This window comes from Lissotriton vulgaris, chromosome 7 (genome assembly GCF_964263255.1).
Source record: "Lissotriton vulgaris chromosome 7, aLisVul1.2, whole genome shotgun sequence".
NCBI classification, from domain to species: domain Eukaryota; kingdom Metazoa; phylum Chordata; class Amphibia; order Caudata; family Salamandridae; genus Lissotriton; species Lissotriton vulgaris.
In genome coordinates this window covers 1,281,227,825-1,281,245,430 of record NC_141695.1, presented here as the reverse complement: position 1 = coordinate 1,281,245,430, position 17,606 = coordinate 1,281,227,825, and the positions used below count along the sequence as shown (strand labels likewise).

The following is a 17,606-nucleotide window of genomic DNA, read 5'->3' as shown; positions in this document are numbered from 1 at the left end:
GGAAGCATGAAAACAACAGTGGAACTAGCGTGATGAGTAGCTCGAACTCTCAGACAGTACAATTTGATCAATAGGGACACGCACTACCTCCTCTTAGCACAGTTTATTTTTGTACAGACCCGGGATTTTTGCTTTTCCTTTTCTTTGTCGCCACCCAAGGTGTCTATCTTTTTTTATGTACTTTGACATGGCTATAGTTCCTCATTAATTTTTCTCAGCACGGGCTCTTGCTTATCTTTGTTATTGGTAGCTACTACCAATTTCACGCCTCACTCTCCTTCCCGAGAGGTGGTGACCACCGTGGTCCATGCCTGCGGTTGTCGTTGTCCCTTTTCTATGTCCATGCCGCACAGGCACTTTACTGGGCAACGTCGTCATCGAGGACCCGCTCTGATTACCGCGTCCCGGTGTCTCCACAGCAACCGCTAGTTCCGTACGGGTCGGAGCGTTTCCGGGGCATAACCCTCTCAGGAAGATGGCGGAGGAGGAGGATGGAGAAGATACTTGGTGAGGGTGAGGAGGGTTTGCATGGCTTACTGGAAGATACTAGCTCTCGATTTTTTACAGCAAGGCCTCACCGTTGATATTGTCAGTGGCTCCATTGACGCAAGTAGGGTTGTTCTTTCGGGTGTAATCATTATTTCTGTTAAAACAGAGCCTCTGCACGTCATTTTACTGTACGTTTAGAGCTGAATATCGCTGTGACATGGAGTCAGGATCTATAGCCAAAAAAACTAAGAAAATCTTTGGGGGCAGTAAAAATTGACAGGCAAGTCAGCTTCAGGAGGCACCCCGATGGTAAACAAGAGAAATAACCATGTTTAGTGACTCAGGCGAGATCACCCCTCTACTCAATCAGTACCATGGACCAATTAAGCGAGCTGCTCTAACGTTAGAGACCGCTCACTTATGACAATTTGCCATATAAGTACTTAAGTTACATTTTCTGAATCACACTGTCTGACTGACATCGTGTGGCATCCTAGTTCCTTCTGATGTCATGTTGTTTTGCTCCTAGCGATTCCATGACAAGTCCTGGTCTCCCAGGTGATAGAATTGTATTGGTTCAAAGGACTGGCGGTTGTTCTCTGTACTGGCTGGGATCTGGATGGGTTTCTTCTTACTAAAATTAAAACCTGAATTTATACACTTCTACCTGCCTCCTGCATGATTCTTTCAGCTGTTGCAGGCATACATGCCAACATTTCAGGAGAGCAAAGTAGGAGATTAAAAAAAAAAATCGGGAGAATGGGATCGGGTTACTAGCATGTATGGGCTTTGGAAGTGGCTGCTGTAGGATCGGACATTTCAAACGTAAATGCACGTTTTTTTCTTACATTTCAGAAGCATGGAGCATAATGGCAGGCAGAGAGGGTGATGCAAGTGTTGGGCACTGGCCTGGCTGGTTGTTGGCAGTGCGTGCACCCCCCCACCCCCCTGTGGCAGCCCGGGCTGGAACAGCCCCTCCCCGTACTTCGCAGGTCTTTAAAAGACTATTCCCTTTTTAATGACGCTTTGTTGGTTTTTCACCCCTTCTAGAGCCCCTGCATCGCCACTCTTTGCTGGAAGAATTAGCACTTTACACAATACCAAGCCCTGTCAGCTGAAACCCCAGAGGAATCAGGTTTTTGCTTGTAGGAATCGGGAGGCGGGAGACTAGCCTTCAAATCGGTAGTCTCACGCCTGAATCGGGAGGGTTGGCATGTCTGGTTACAGGAGCTTACACTGCCATAGTCGGCAGCTGAAAGAAAAAAAGAATCCAACAGCCCCAACTTCTTATTTTTACACGGTACTGTGATATTTTTACACACTAAGACTGTGAGCTATTGCTGCGCTTTCCTTGTTACTTTTGGGGATATCCGACGCGGGCTCGTCTTTTGTGTTGTTTATTGTCTGGAGTGTACCCAGTACTTTGGCTTTATGTGAGATTGCTTTTGAATCCTTTGACTTTTTGTGGGTCTGGAACCTGCTTCTCTGTCTGCGGCATATTTTCTCCTTGGATTATGTACTTTGACAGCAATACATTTTAAAACTATGACATCTTCTTGAAGCATTATCTTTCAAACTTTGAAGTGTTAATGCTTTGCCGAGCGCTTCGTTTTAGCCGTGGAGCGTGTGTGTCATCATTTATCTGTGGAATTGGAATATTGAATATACATCGTTTTTAAAGATTAAAAAATCAGCAGCGTCATTAATCCCAGCGTGCGCTTTGTTTGAACTTTTAGCGTGAGCCTTTGTCATACTGAGAGTATCTCTTCTTGCTGCGGAAAATTTAAAGGTCACAATAAAGCTTTAACTGCAGTGTTTCTAACCCTGGCATGCGCAAAGAAATCAAGGCTAGAAAACTGCTGTATTTATATCTTTGGCGCCAGCATTATTTGCACTTTCAGCGCAAGCCATTGTTTTCCTGGAAGTCTCCCTGCTCGCTGTTACTTTGAAGTTTGCGTGTGCGTCTCTTGAAACTCCAGCTCGATCCTTGATTGTAGAGTGCGCATGAGACTTACCTCTCAGTGATGCCTTCATCGATTCTCTTCAGTCTTCGGACACGCCATTCTTTGGCGCGTCTTTGGGGACAAGGTCTTCTCCTGCTGTTCCTTACACGCGTCATGCCTCCACGCTAGAACACCTATTGTTTTTCTACTGCGACGTTCTTTACGCAGCATTGTGCATTACGGCAGCTAGGTGTATTTTTTTAGGTGCTCTGGTTCCCTATGCACATTTTGATACACTTGTACAAGCTTCTTTTCCTTTTTGCTGTTGAGAGTTTGTACACTGTACTTTCTCAATTTTGACAGGTACATTTTTGCAGAAGCAAAATGCATGCTTTATGATCGATAATCTCTACTGCTATGACACGCACACATTTCTTTCTGCGTGCCTTCGTTTGCTATTGCCTCTGTGGCACACATCACTTTGATTCACAATAATCACTTGGTTGGGATTATTGGTATTTTGACTCATGATTTTTGTGTCATTGTAAAATGTTTTTGTCCTTCATTAATCTAGTTTCTTTTCTAGGTTATATTTAGATTTTTGAAGTGTCTTACTCAAAACCGTTGTTGTTGTTGTTCTACGTTAGTACACATTTTTCAAGTTAGCTCCTCCAGTCATGCAAAACGTAACTGCCCCTCCCTTCTTTCTCATGTCCCCTGGTGAACCTCCCATTAAGTGGCAAAAGTGGAAGAAGGCTTTTGAGCGGTATGCAAGAGTGTGTGGCGTAAGCTTGAGCGCAGGTCTTCTCTTCTGCTTCACTGTTTAGGGTCAGAAGGGCAAGATGTTTTTGATCATCTTCCGGATCTTACATATGCAGAAGAAAAAGACTTAACTAATTTGAAATCTGTTTGAAAAAACAAGATAAACACTATTTGCCTAAGGTGAGCACAATATTGGAAAGATATCCGTTTTCAAAAAGGTTACAAAATGAAGGTGAAACAGTTGAGGCTTACATCACTGAGCTCAGAAAGCTTGCTTCATCATGTAAATTTGCTGCTTTGTTGGATGAAAGAATCGGGGACCAACTCATGCTAGGGTATAACATTGAGAAGGTACGTGAGGAGTTGTGGTTGAAGGGTGAACCATCCTTAGATGAGGTCATCGTAGCTAAGAGGATCGAACATTCTCTCAAGTATGTTGACACAATTCAAAAAGATAAGCAAGCTACTGTTCAAGTTGTTAAGGAGGAAACCAAAACCACCATCAAATCTGAAGGCGTTGGTAAGAATAAAACAGTTTCATTTAAATGTTATAGGTGTGATAAAGTAGGCCACTTAGCTAATGACAAGAGATGCCCTGCCTTAAAGGTCTGTTCAAAATGTAAAAAAATGGGACATCTTTCGATTGTCTGCAAAACTAAGGGTTGGTCAATGTCAAATGGGTTGAAGCTGAAATTCCAGGAGATTTTGTCTGTGGTCAAATAGTTGTCCAAGTTGATTCTGATACAGTGTAAGTCGTTTCCTCTTGATGACATTCAAGTAGAAGGTGAATCCACCAGGGTGTTGTTTGATTCTGTTGCTAAGATCTCCATAGTTTCAAAACTATTTTATCAAAATAAGTTGGCTCTTAAGGTCTCCCTGTTGAAACGTGATATACGTCCTTAGGCTTATGGTGGTGAACCCAGTCCATTGCGTGGTTTCTTTGTAGGTCTCATTGAATACAAAAGCCATTACACTTCCGGCAAAATTTATGTTTCTGAGAAAAGTGATAGCATAATCAGCTGGTTTGACCAGGGGGATTTGGGGGTCATGCTTGATCCAGGTAGTGACTGCCCCATAAAACTAAAGGATGATGTAAACTTAATCCGTGAGGGCCCCCTTGATATTGAAGCTAAGGCCAAGCAGTCCTTCCCCCCCCCAATGTTTTTAGGGAAGAACTGGGTTGTCTAAAAGGGTTCAAGCTGGATATACGTCTATGCCCTGACTCACAACCGTTTAGCTGTAAAGCAAGATGTGTTCCCTTGTCTATGAGTGATGAAATGAGAACGGAGTTGGACAAACTCAAGCAAGGTAGAATTATTGAAGAAATTGAAGGGACTGTTTGGTTTGCCCCTGTGGTAGCAGCCCACAAGGCCAATGGTTCTCTTCGTCTATGCATAGACTTGAGACAGCTAAATAAATGTGTGTTTGTAGACCGCTATCCCCTTCCAAACATCTCAGAACTCTTGGTCTTGCTTGGGGATGCCAAGGTTTTGCAGAGCCTTCAAGGGACTATACGGCCTTCGTGACACCATTTGGAACATTCAGATTTGTCAGGATGCCGTTTGGTCTTGTGTCTGCTGCCTCCGTTTTTCAGCGTGCAATGGAAAGACTTCTCTAAGACTGTAAAGGAGTTTGAATGTATTAAGATGATATTCTTGTGTTTGGAAAAGATCATTGTGAACATTAGAACCGCCTTAATGATGTCTTAAGTAAGTTGTCTGTGGCCAATCGTACCATCAAAGCTGAAAAATCTTGATTTGGTACCTCTTTCATTCATTACCTAGGGCACACAGTTTCAGGTGAAGGGATTGCTCCTAATGCTGACTTGGTTGACATAATTTCTCGTATATCTGCCCCCTCTAATGGGGAAGAACTCCTGAAGTTTCTTGGGATGATTGAATATTATAACAAGTTCATTGAAAATTTAGCAGAGAACAGTAATTGTATGAGAGCCCTCTCGAGGAAAGGGGTTGAATTCAAGTGGTGCGAGAAGTGTGGTCATCTTGAATTTCTTTCTCTCAAGAAAAAGCTTGGTGATGGCCCAAACTTAACAGTTTGAATCCCTCAAAAACCTCCATAACAACGATGCTAGCCTCAAAGGTTTGGGCGCTGTTCTACAACAGGAGGGTGAAGGAGAAATAAAGACCATTATGTTTCTTTCTTGTCTCAAAGACGCATAGTCTTGTTACTCTGTTATTGAACGGGAAGCCTTAGCTGTGTTTTGGGCCATAAAAAAATGTAACGTTTTTGTTGGGAACTAAGTTTTTGGTAAAAGAACTGACTTTGACTTGACTTTTTGACTTTTGACTTTGGTAAAAACTGATCACAAACCCTTTTGTGAAACTTTTAAAAAGAAAGGGATTGATCTTGTTTCTAGTAGAATTACGAATGTGGTCATAGCTCTACAGGAGCATGATTTTGCTGATTGTAGATAAGCATCAGTAGCGACTTGAGCTGTCTTTCAGAAGTATTACCGCTAATTCACAAAGGCTGGAAGTCGAAGAAACAAGCATCTGAAGAGGCTGCCAAGTTTTGGGGCCTTAAGGATGAGATGTCTATCTGTGATGGTCTGCTGCTATGTGGAACAAGGTGGTTCCACCAAGCAAACTTCGTCACATCTTAATTGATCAAGCCCATAGATCACATTCTGGAATTTCAAAAACCAAAGACAGACTTAGGTCATCTTATTGGTGGCCAGGTATGGTTCTTCATATGGAAATAGATGTGATTTTGCATTGTGTGTTCCACAAGTGAGAAGTCCAAAACAACAAGGGTTCAGCCTATGGTCATCAGAGATCTTCCCAGTTCGCCCTGGAAAGAGGTGGCACTAGACATGCTAGGTCTAGTTCACTCAAATGGTCAACAGGTTTTCAACTTGGTACTAATAGATCTTTTCTCCAGGTGGCCTGAAGTGCAGTTTACCTCTAACATTGAGACTGTGAGTGTCATAAAATTTCATTTCTAGAATCTTTTGGGCAAGGAAGGGTATACTGAAACTATTCACACAGACAACGGGGTGCAGTTAGTCTCGCGTGAGATGGAGAAGTTTCTTAAAATCCGAGGTATCGGGCACAAGAAATGTTCTCTTTACCACCCAGAGACTAATGGAGTTGTTGAGAGGTTCAATAGAGTGTTGAAGGAAACTATCTCTTGGGCCAAGGCAGCTGGTTTCAATTGGAAAGAGGAAGTTGTAAAAAAAAGTGGAATGCTATAGGATGACTCCACATAGCATGACTGATGAGTCCCCTTTTGTTCTGTTTAGAGGTAGATCGATCTCCTTGTACGTTGGTTGAACCTGCTTGGGTGAGACATTTTAGAAGAAACTAGCTCTTCATCTGGTTCGCAGAGAGTTTCTCCTGACTGGCGTAAGAGAAAAGAGGCCAAGTGTCTTTCCAGAAAGTTCCATTTTGAATCAAGTAAGTCCACAAAAAAATACCATGGTCCAGATTGGGGACTTAGTTGTTATCATACAACCTGGGTCCAAAGTGAAGTTCTCTAATCCTATACGTGTCGTAACGTTGTTTGGAAATGCCATTAGAACTCAAGATCATAGAGTATGGAATTTCAATAGAATATCTATGTACAAAGGAACAGAGTTTTCTGGGCCTTCAGGGTCTAGAAAGATTTTAAACACTGACAATTTTGCTTCACCACGTGTGTCCTCTATGGTTGTTAACCACATGGCTGCTAGGCGTTTTCCCGTCCTGTGCTGCAGGATGAAAATTACCATTATTCATGACGAGCTGGCCTTGTCATCCGCGCACGGCAGGTAAGCGCCATGACGAGCCCAGCTCGTCATTAGCCTCGAAGGGGTTAAAAGGCCAAGCTACTTGAGTGATTTTGTATCTTAGAACTATGTTCTTATATTTTCTTATGTTGTTTTGTTCTTATTTTTGTTTTTTCATTCTCTCATTTTTTTGTGTTAACGGGGGAAGGTGTGTGGTATCCTAGTTCCTTCCGATGTCATTGTGTTTTGCTCCTAGGGATTCCATGACCAGTCCTGGTCTCCCAGGTGATAGTTACCTGTACTGGCTGGGATCTGGATGGGTTTCTTCTTGCTAAGAATAAAACCTGTATTTCTACACTTCCCCCTGCCTCCTGTGTGATCCTTTCAGCTGTTACAGGATCTTGCACATTGTTAGCTCGTTTTCCAACTGTAGTTTGTGCCGGCACTGCAAGCTCATTATTTCCCACCATTTCGGTGCTTTTTGCGTAGAAGTAACCACGAATTAACTATGGGCAAAGAATGCAAGATCAATTGTCAGACCATTGGATTTTTGTTACTACGGTTGTGGAATGCTGAATAAATTAACACCAGCCCAACTACTTAAGTGTTAAAATGGCAATTAGTTTTTAGAAAGAACAGTATGGCTGACCAGGGTCCAGCACCTCCTATTTCAAAGTCGGTCCAATATTTTTTTGTGCACAACCACGTCTCGAGCTTGCCACACCAAAGCTCCACTGTAGAAACAGATACAAGGTTTTTTTGGAACAGAGACGGTGCACTAAAGATAAGTCCAGAGAGCTTTACGTTCAAAAAAGTCCTTTTTTTATTTTATCAAAATTCTTAAAAGACCTCAGCCAACGCGTTTCGTTCCTTGCGGAACTTCTTCAGGGCTCAAAAAAGGTAAATGTCTGAACAGTCCAAGATTAAAACGGTCTATAAAGTATACAGGTCCACCCCTTATTTCACACAGCGCGGCGTATGGTCTGCGTAGAGCTGTCTTGAAGCATGTAAGATTAGGGAATACCCCTGTGATATATTGGCGACCCTCTTCCAAAATACTTTAAGTAGAAGGAAAACACTCCAAAACCACCTATATTGTTTACGGTGTAATGAATGTGGGAGCGATGTCTAGGTCACTGCCTGGAAAGGATCATCCAGCTGAAGATCAACCCCTTGGGCATGTATAACCCCCCAATATGTGTGCAAGGACTCCCGACACTTAAGGGAAGGACACGTCCTTGCACACATACTGGGGGTTATACATGCCCAACCGGTTGATCTTAAGCTGGATGGCAAAAAAATTAACGCAAGACTGAAATGGCAAAACAATGAATACCATAAAACCGGTAGCCCTAATCATGATGTACCTCTTTCATTTGTTTATATTCATATGTGTAATTGTTTGAGCTTAGCTCATGCCCTGCATTCCTTCTCCATGATATCCACAACCGAGCTCGTAGATGCGGTTTGGATTCCCTGAAGATTGGACCTGCGGGAAGTGCCCCTGCGCTTTCCTATGAATAAACTTCTTATGGTCCACATACTTGGCAACGATCTGCAGGAGCTCGCTGTCCACTTTTGTCATTTCTGTGGCTACTTTGCTTCCATCAAGCCTGGATTCTGCCCCTTGCGCTACCGCACTACTTCAGCTTCTCACCTCTGACCAAGTGAGTTGCCTTGTGGGGCGATCCCTTTGCTTGTGGTATGGTTCCCATACCAGAGGGTCCTCCTTTGACATTGTGCGTACTCCTGCTGCCAGACACGTACCTCAAGGGTTCACCTTGAGCGTTGTGCACACGCTTTCACTCGTGCTGCCTGACACGTGCTGCCCGCCCATGCTCATCTCTTGTGACTCCTCCAGCTATATCTTTGACGCCGACAGAGCACATCACAGCAACATGTTGGCCATATTGCTTTTGGCCACTTTTGAAGTCAGCAAATCCAGAACGCTGCATTTTCATGATTTCGCAGCGCATCAATCCTTTTAAATACAAATACTGAAACCTTTGTGCCTATTAGGATTTTCCATCGACCTACAGTAAACAGTGTGGACATTTTTATTTAAGAAAATAAATTCTACAATTCGTGAAATACAGCCTTTTCTACAAAATCCTGGTAAGCCACCACAACTATGGGAAAAAGGGTACAATATTTTTGAAAATTTCTTAGTAGCAATTGATGCTGTAAAGCTAAAAGAAAGAAGGCTATTGCTTATAGTAATATAGGTGTGGAAGGATAACAGGTTTTTGATCTACCTGTAATTACACCCTCTGGAGAAGGTGAAGGCTGGAATGATTGTTTGAAGGCTGTCACCAGACTAAAGAATACATTTACGGAACTAGCAAGTGTACTGCTAGAAAGATTCAACTTTAATAGAAGAAAACAAACTTCAGAAGAAACATTTGTTTGCGCTGAGAAATCTGGCTGCAAAATGTAATTTTGGACTGTATCCATCAGGTATCAATTCATGTTTTGGTCCAATTCAAGAAAAAATCAGGAACTTCTCTCTTTAGAGATCCAGCTTTGATTGAAGTAGTATATATGGCTAACGTTTTATTGACATTTCCATTATGTCTTGGAAATGTAGTTCAGCAGACCTCATTACACCCATTGATTCTGTGCAAGTATTAGAACGCTTTATCTTACAGAGCAAAAACCAACAAATCTCAACATAAAAAGTGTGTATCATTTTGCTATAAGTGTGGTTCCAAAACACATATCCGCGATTATTCAGCATGCCCAGCCATTGTGAAAAGATGAGCCAAGTGCCACAAAACGGGTCACTTTAAGGGCATCAGCAGGAGTGGGAGGGATACCACTCATGGACTGGGTTGCCGATGCACTCAAATCAACAGTATACAGATTGTTATGTAACAATATAACACAAAGTACAGACATCAAAGTGACAAAAGTTTTTCTCAGAAACTCCAGTGGAAGGGTAATTCGTGGAGTCCTTTAATGAATCATACAGCCAGCCGACACGTGTTTCATTGCATTCTCTTGAATATACAGACCTTCTGATCGTGACACAGCAATCTAGGTATGTGCCCTCTTGTACATGCAGTCACAGTTGTCTGTGACTTTCTCACACATCACTTTAGCATGTAGTATGAATGAATCGTGCACGGATAAGAGCACCTTCGCCTTTTTGTATATCTTGAAGTACATGTCGATTCACTGCAAAAAATGATTTCTAGGTTCCCTCAACGGGTTATCACAAACTCACTGGTCACCAGCACGTCGATTAGAGAACGGCATTAAAGCACTTTCGACATGAATGTGTTCGGGTTGCACTTAGATATAAGCAGGTGAATGAATGCTCATCCGCTGTAGTGGAAGCTAAATCAAGTGTGTACAGACCATATTAAATGGTCTAATTGTAACCATACTCATACATGCTCTATTGTTACTTATCTATCTGTTTCAGCCCTGAGGATTCGCGAATGCGATGAAACACACACTTAGGCACACTCAATAAGAACTCGGTGATTGATTGCCACCCATTACGCAAAATCAATGATTTACTTTCCACCCATTACGCAAAATCAATGATTTACTTTCCAACATCAGTAGAGCGAGGTTTTTCTCTTTATTAGCTCCGCTTACCATCATATTTCCATTGCTGCAGAATCTCAAGAACTCACAACCTTTATCACTCCTTTTGGAGCTTACAAATTCCTAAGGCTCCCATTTAGTCTTGAATCCTGCATCAAGCTTTTTTCAAAAACAAGTGGACACCATTTTAGCTGAGATCTCGAACACTCAAGCTTATCAGGATGACGTCCATATATTTTCAAGAATGAAGATCGAACATAAAAATACCTTTAAAAGTTGAAGTTTGGGGGCGTGGCCAAGATGGCGGGCTGAGAGGACGCACTTGCCGAGAGCTCCCGAGCCCCTGGAAACCCTGCACCGCTCGTAACCGCTGATCTCCCCCAGATCGAGCGGCTACTGCACCTGGTGATTCCCGTGGTTGTGCAGAGCAGTCGGTGAGCCCCAATTGGCCCGCCGCGGCGGTGGTTCCGCTCGGGTACCGACTGAGGCGGTGCCCGCTGAGAGATCTACGGGAGGCCCGAGAGCCGCGAGACCTTCAGGCTTGGTGTTCCGGCGAGGTGACCTATCGACAGCGAGTGGCCTGCCGCCGTGCCCGTGCCGCGGCGCCTGGGTGGGTGCCGAGGCGGCCTTCATCGACGGAGCGGAGCCGAACAGATGGTGGCGGCGGAGGCGTAGCCGGCCTGTGGCAACTACGCAAGACCGGGGCTCGAGAAGGCCTACCCCACGTGGCTGCTCCGGTCCCCCCTGGCTGCAACGGAGTAAGGTCGCGCTTCCAGCGTGTTTGCACATCCCGGCGAGCCGGCCCTGGTTGCCTTGCGCCCTGCGAGCCTGCCCTTTGACTGTATGCCCTGCATGTGGCCCCGTGACGGGGATCGGCCTCGTTCCCTGGGCGTTGGCCCCATTGACTGTAACGGGCGGCCATTTTGAAAAACTTTGAGCAGCCGCCCGGCCTCGACCGAGGCCTCTGAACTGCAGTGCCCCCTAACCAGCGATTGAGGGACCGGCCAGCTTCTGCTGCTCGGCTGCCCCGACCTGTGGCGCCTATTTGCCGAACTGTGGACGTCGGTGATTCCCACCTCTCCAAGATGTCGAATGCCAGGGGGCAGAGGAGAGGCGACCGGACTTTGCCGGACCTGTTGGGGCGTGGTGCCCTGCGCAGCGGGGGGAGCCAGCCTGCCCCGAGCCCCCCGGCCCACTCCGGGGGCGCTGACGGCGGAGAGCCCCCAGTGACCCGGTCGTTTCTGGAGTCGCTGTTTAGCTCCTTGAGGGAGGATTTTCAGACTTTGAAGCAGGAGGTGGCCGGAGAGGTCCGGGAAGTCCGGAGAGAAGTGGACTCCCTGGGGGAGCGAGTTAACACTGTGGAGGCGGCTGGTCATTCTAGAGACGAGGAGATCACCCACTTGCAGCAGGAGGTCCTACGGCTGCGGGAACAACAGATTGAGTTGCAGGCCCACGCCGAGGACCTTGAAAACCGGTCCAGGCGGAACAACATCAGGGTCCGGGGTGTTCCGTCCAACGAAGAGGGTGAGGACGTGGCCGCCTACCTGGGAGCCCTATTCCGCGAAATCTTGGGGGAGTCTGAGGACTTCCAAATACGTATCGACAGGGCGCACAGGGTTGGCCGTCCTCCCAGGGCCTCGGTGCCCCCCCCCCCCGGACATTTTGGCCTTTCTGCCGGACTTCCCCTTGAAGGAGCGGATTCTCCGCGAGGCGCGGCGGCAGCAACCTTTCCGCTTCAGAGATCACCCGGTGGCTCTATATCACAACTTATCCACGATCACGCTGCAGAAGAGGAAAACGTTTAAAATTGCCACGGACTTCCTTCGGGAGCATGAAACGCAGTATTCGTGGGGGCACCCCTTCCGATTGATTTTCCGGTGGAATGGAACATTGCATCAGCTCCGGTCCCTCCAGGATGTCTGCGGAGTGTTGGGGATCACGGCTTCGGACACGGACACCCCGGCGCCGCGCCGCCGGCGGAGCACTCGAGACGGCTGGCAGCGGATCGGGGAGAGGCGATCCCCGCCGCCTGTGAGGCCTGACTCGCCCACGATTCGAGCGGACATGTCGAGCGCTATCCAGGAGGCCTCCAGAGCGACAACGAACGGCGATGTGGCCTTGACGGCCTGAACTTACTCCGGGGGGAGTCTACATTAGCTTTTCATCATTGCAGGTGCGGGGGTTCTAGGGGTAGGGGGGGGCGGGGGTGCTGGTGGTGGTGGCTGGACGTCCACTCGATCGACTTTCCACGGCCTTGTCCGATAAGGACCGGACTGGGACAATGACTTTTTTGAATGGCTTGGGGAGCAGGGGGGGAGGAAGGGGAGTTGCTGGGGAAAGTTTCGAGTTGGGGGTTGGGGGGTCTGTTGGGGGGGAAGGGGGTTGGGGGGAGTGTGGGGCTGGGTGCGCGGGGTTCTGGGGGGAGGGGGGGGGTCCACACAGTTGGGGTGTTTTGGGGTTCGGGGACTGTACTGTGCCGTAGGGAAGTTTGCTTTCGCTGTGAGATGCTGTGGCCTCTGAGTTTTGCCCGGTGGGCCTTGCCCGCCTTCATGTGCGTTTCTGGTGTTCCCCCCCCCCCCATGATGGCCCTTAAAGTTGTTACTCTGAATGTGAAGGGGCTGAATAACCCGGTTAAACGGCGGGCTGTCCTGTCCCTGTTAGAAAACTCCCAGGCCGACATCTGCCTACTGCAGGAGACCCACCTGCTGGCCAAGGATTGTTCCAGAATGTGCACCCCTAAGTTCCCCACGCAACTCTTTTCTTCCAGTGCTTCTAAAACGGCAGGTGTGGCGCTTTTGTTCTCCAGAGGGGAGGTTTTGCAGAAGGTAGCGGAGCAAAAGGGGAGACTTCTGGCATATAGGATCAAGGTGGGGGGCTTGGTGTTTACTGTGGGCTCCATATACGGCCCCAATGACCATCAGGACCAATTTTTGCACAGGGCGCTGGAAGACGTGGCATCCACTCCTGACAGGCACATTGTACTAGGGGGGGACTTGAATGTGGTCTTTGATGCGACTCTGGACAGGTCTGTGCAACGGCGCCACCAGTTGGGAGAGCTTTCGGGCTCGGTTCGTACCCGACTGGAGGAGCTTGACATGCACGACGTGTGGCGCCGCCTCCACCCTGCAACTCGCGCATATTCCTATTTCTCCCATGCCCACAAGCCCTACGCGAGGCTGGATCATCTTCTAGTGACGGGCCCGATGTTCGAACTAGCCTCGAATGCCGACATGGGGGGTCCTCTCTCTCTCCGACCATGCGCCGGTGGAGGGCACCTTCCGTCTACCTCCGGTGGCTCGCCCGAGGGGGGTCTGGCGTCTTCGGGACACGTTGCTGCACAGGCGATCGACGGTGCAACAGATTCGCACGGCCATAGCGGACTTCCAGCGTGTAAACGACAACGGCGACACCACCCGCGCGACGCAATGGGCTGCCCTGAAGGCCGTGCTCCGTGGCGAATTTATCGCTATCTCCTCGGCGGAGAACAAGGATCGCCAGCTCAAAAGGGACGAGCTTACTCGACAGGTGCGGGAGCTGGAACAGGTACATCACAGATCGGGCGCCCCCCGAGTCTGGAGGCAATTGAAGGCCACCAGGAAACTCCTGTCCGCTCTTGGCACAGACCGAGCGGAGTACGCAGTACTTCGCCTGAAGCACAAGTATTACACCGGTGGGGACAGGTGCGGCCGGCTCCTAGCGCACAAGCTCAGGGTGCAACACCAACAGCACCGGGTGAAGGAGTTAGTTACCCCTACCGGAGGGTCGGTCACGGAGGACGGGCAGATCGCGGAAGTTTTCCGCAACTTCTACGCTGACCTCTACGCTGGCGAGGCCCCCTCCGCACGGGCGGAAACGGACTATCTAGACTCTTTGTCGCTTCCGTCGTTGACGCCGGATCAGGCCCAATATCTGGAGCGGGAGATCCGGATTGAGGAGGTGGTTACGGCAATCTCCCGGCTCAAGACTGGTAAGGCCCCGGGACCTGATGGCTTCATCCCTCTTTTCTATAAGACCTTCTGTCAGGAGCTCGCGCCTCTGTTGCGTCTTTTCAACACATTTTCGGAGCCGGGTGCCATTCCCCCTGAATTTCTTCAGGCTACGGTCTCTGTGATCCCGAAACCGGGCAAGGATCGGACTGCTTGCGGGTCCTACCGCCCCATCTCGCTATTGAACACAGACCTGGATGTTTTCACTAGCATTCTGGCGGCGCGTTTGGCGCTTCATCTCCCGGGCATGGTCGACTCGGATCAGGCCGGCTTCGTACCAGGCAGGCAGACTGTGGACAACACGGAGAGGGCGACTCATATCCTTGAGAAAGCCTCGAGGATTCCCGGGGAACGCATGCTCCTCTCCATTGACGCGGAAAAGGCGTTTGACAGGGTGCACTGGCCTTATCTGGAGAAGGTCCTGGGCAAGTTTGGGATCGGCGAGAAGTTCCGGCACCTGATTTTCAACTGCTACCGTTTTCCATCCGCGGTGGTCCGGGTGAACGGGGGCAGCTCTCGGCACTTTCCAATAGAGCGTGGTACAAGACAGGGGTGCCCACTGTCCCCTCTGCTCTTCGCTCTTTATATGGAGCCGTTCGCTCAAAGGGTCCGCCAGAACCCCGACATCGTAGGGGTCCGGATGGGAGAGTTCCACCATGCTCTCAGCCTCTACGCGGATGATGTCATATTGACACTCGACGACCCACGGAGGTCCCTGCCTGCATGTATCGCGGAACTGGACCTCTTTGCCACGGTGGCGGGCTTCAAGGTGAACCTCCGGAAGTCTGCGGCCCTCGATATCTCGCTGACTAGCGCCACCAGAGCTGACCTGCAGAGGCTTTTCCCCTTGAGCTGGTCTGGGGACCAGATTCCGTATCTGGGGATCCTTTTGGCACCCTCACTCCCCGCGATGGTCACGGCCAATTACACGGCTTTGAGTGCAAAGATCAAGGAGGAATTGGCCCGCTGGGATAAAGGCACGTTGTCGCTGCTGGGCAGGGTGGCCGCAGTGAAGATGACCCTCCTACCGCAGGTCCTGTACCTGTTTAGGGCGCTCCCGCTACAGCCTCCCAAAGGATGGCTCGCGGAGACTCAATCGGCCATTGCGCTTTTTGTGTGGCAGGGCCGTAGGCCTAGGATTAAACGGACCATAGCTACGCTGGCGCCGGAGTCTGGTGGACTTGGGATCCCAGACCTGCAGAAGTATTTTCAGGCCGCCCAATTGCGCTATTTGGTGGAGTGGAGCCGGTGGGAGTTATGTTATGTCATGCGTTTTTATTTGGCGCACAGATGCTCCAGCTAAGGAGCGTCCTGGCGCCCGACAAGGCAGCTGCACAACACAACTAAAACAAAAGACAAACAATGTAAACAAACTAAGGGAATAAAAAGGTTTTCACCGCACGGCGAAAGGAGAGCAGATCTCTCAAAGCACGAATCGCCGGGGGCAGGGAGTTCCACAGGACCGCCGCGTGCACTCGGAACGAACGTCCTCCAGCTCTGCTCCGCTTGAAGCGCGGTACAACAGCCAGTTCTAGGTCCGCAGATCTTAAGAGACGAGCTGGGATGTAGTGGGCGAGGAGGGCCATGAGAATCGTAGCTGGGGACCCCTTCAGAATTTTATAGGCGACACAGAGGACCTTAAACTGGATCCGCTGGGCCACCGGGAGCCAATGCAGTGACCGCAGGGTACTGGAGGTAGGACAGAATCTTGGGAGGCCTACCACCGCTCTAGCTGCTCTAGAGTCGGATAAACACTGGCTGTTTCAGGACCAGGCGGTAGCAGGCAGAACGCTACAAGAGGTGCCTTTCCTGAGACGGGCCCATCGGCCCCCTAACCTTTATGCCTCCTTTGTGACGCGGGTCCCGCTTCGTGTGTGGGACTCTGTGGCTACCAAACACGAACTCACTACCTTTCCCTCTTCCTTCACGCCGCTGATTGGTAACCCGGACTTTGGCCCGGGTATGGAGCCTGGCGCCTATGATCACTGGCGGGCGGCCCGTTGTTGCACTTTATATCATCTATATGGTCCAGAGGGTGTCGTTCCCTTCCAGGACTTGCGTCGGGGTTATGGCCTCCCCGAGACCGAACGCATGCGGTATATGCAGGCGCGTCACTGGGCGCTACAGCCTCAAGTGCGCGCGACGGCAGACCGGACGATCACAGCGTATGAGCGCTGGCTAGTGACTCGCTCGTCGGACGCCAAGCTCATCTCCGACTTGTATAAGATGCTGCAGCCCCCCCCCCCCTTTCACATCTACAACCCGGGTAGGGAGCAGTGGGAATGGGAGCTTGGTCGTGTGCTGAGCCATACTGACTGGGACCACATCTCCTACCGAGCACGCCACTCCGCCTATCACACCGGGCTCACAGAGACCTTCACCAAAATCACAACCTATTGGTATCGCACTCCTGAGAAATTACATGAGATGGACCACTCAATACCGGGAACATGCTGGCGCAACTGTGGTCAGACTGGCACGCTTACTCATATATTGTGGGACTGTCCCCTTTTGGCTCCTTACTGGGAGGAGGTCCTCAATGAGGTTGACAAATGTTTTGGAATAGAACTGCCCCGCTTCCCTGCATATGTCCTATGGGTTTGCCGAATGGATTGATGTACCCTCTCAGATCTAAAAGGGGTAGACAGGCAGCGATAGCTTTGGGGTCAGCAGTACAGAACATACTCATACACTGGCGCTCCACCACGCTCCCCACTGTTGTCGGCTGGCTGCACAGATTGTGGCATGTCCTTGGCATGGAGAAGCTGTCCCTAGTAGTGGCGGGAGACGTAGACGCTTTTGAGGAGCTGTGGGCACCCTTCCATAATTTGTTATGCTCAGAATTTAAAGAAATCACCTGCCCTAGGTATCTTAGACTGTTGCGGCTGACACCGCCGCCGGACCCGCCTGTTTGATCGGCCCAAGCTGGCAACTGGTAGTGGGGGTAGACAATAGGTTGCCACAGGGGAAGAGCGAGTGGTTGACGGCACAGTACAGGGGGTAGGGGAGGGGGTGTGGGGGTTGTTGGTTGGGTGGGAGGAGGGGCAGGGTTGTTCCCCCTTTTCTTCTTTTTTCCTTTTTCCTTTCCTCCCCCCTTTTGTTTTCACCCACAGGTGCGCGAGCTGTGAGATCCAAGCACGACGG

At 49.1% G+C, this 17,606-nt stretch overlaps 1 protein-coding gene across 11 annotated transcripts in view; it reads left to right on the top strand.

Moving 5' to 3' along the window:
• The first annotated feature begins 384 nt into the window (after positions 1-384).
• Positions 385-17,606, top strand: part of RNF25 (ring finger protein 25) — a 124,889-nt gene continuing 107,667 nt past the window's right edge. For 2 of the 11 annotated variants that reach the window (XM_086931851.1, XM_086931853.1), the window contains exon 1: positions 446-513. Coding sequence is in view for 1 of the 11 variants with exons in the window: in XM_086931843.1 (XP_086787969.1) it covers positions 476-507 (32 nt within the window). In the remaining 10 variants the exon portion in view is untranslated. Of the gene's footprint in view, positions 514-6,456; positions 6,611-17,606 lie in introns of all 11 variants that reach the window. The other 9 variants (XM_086931845.1, XM_086931848.1, XM_086931852.1 and 6 more) reach the window with 7 other exon arrangements.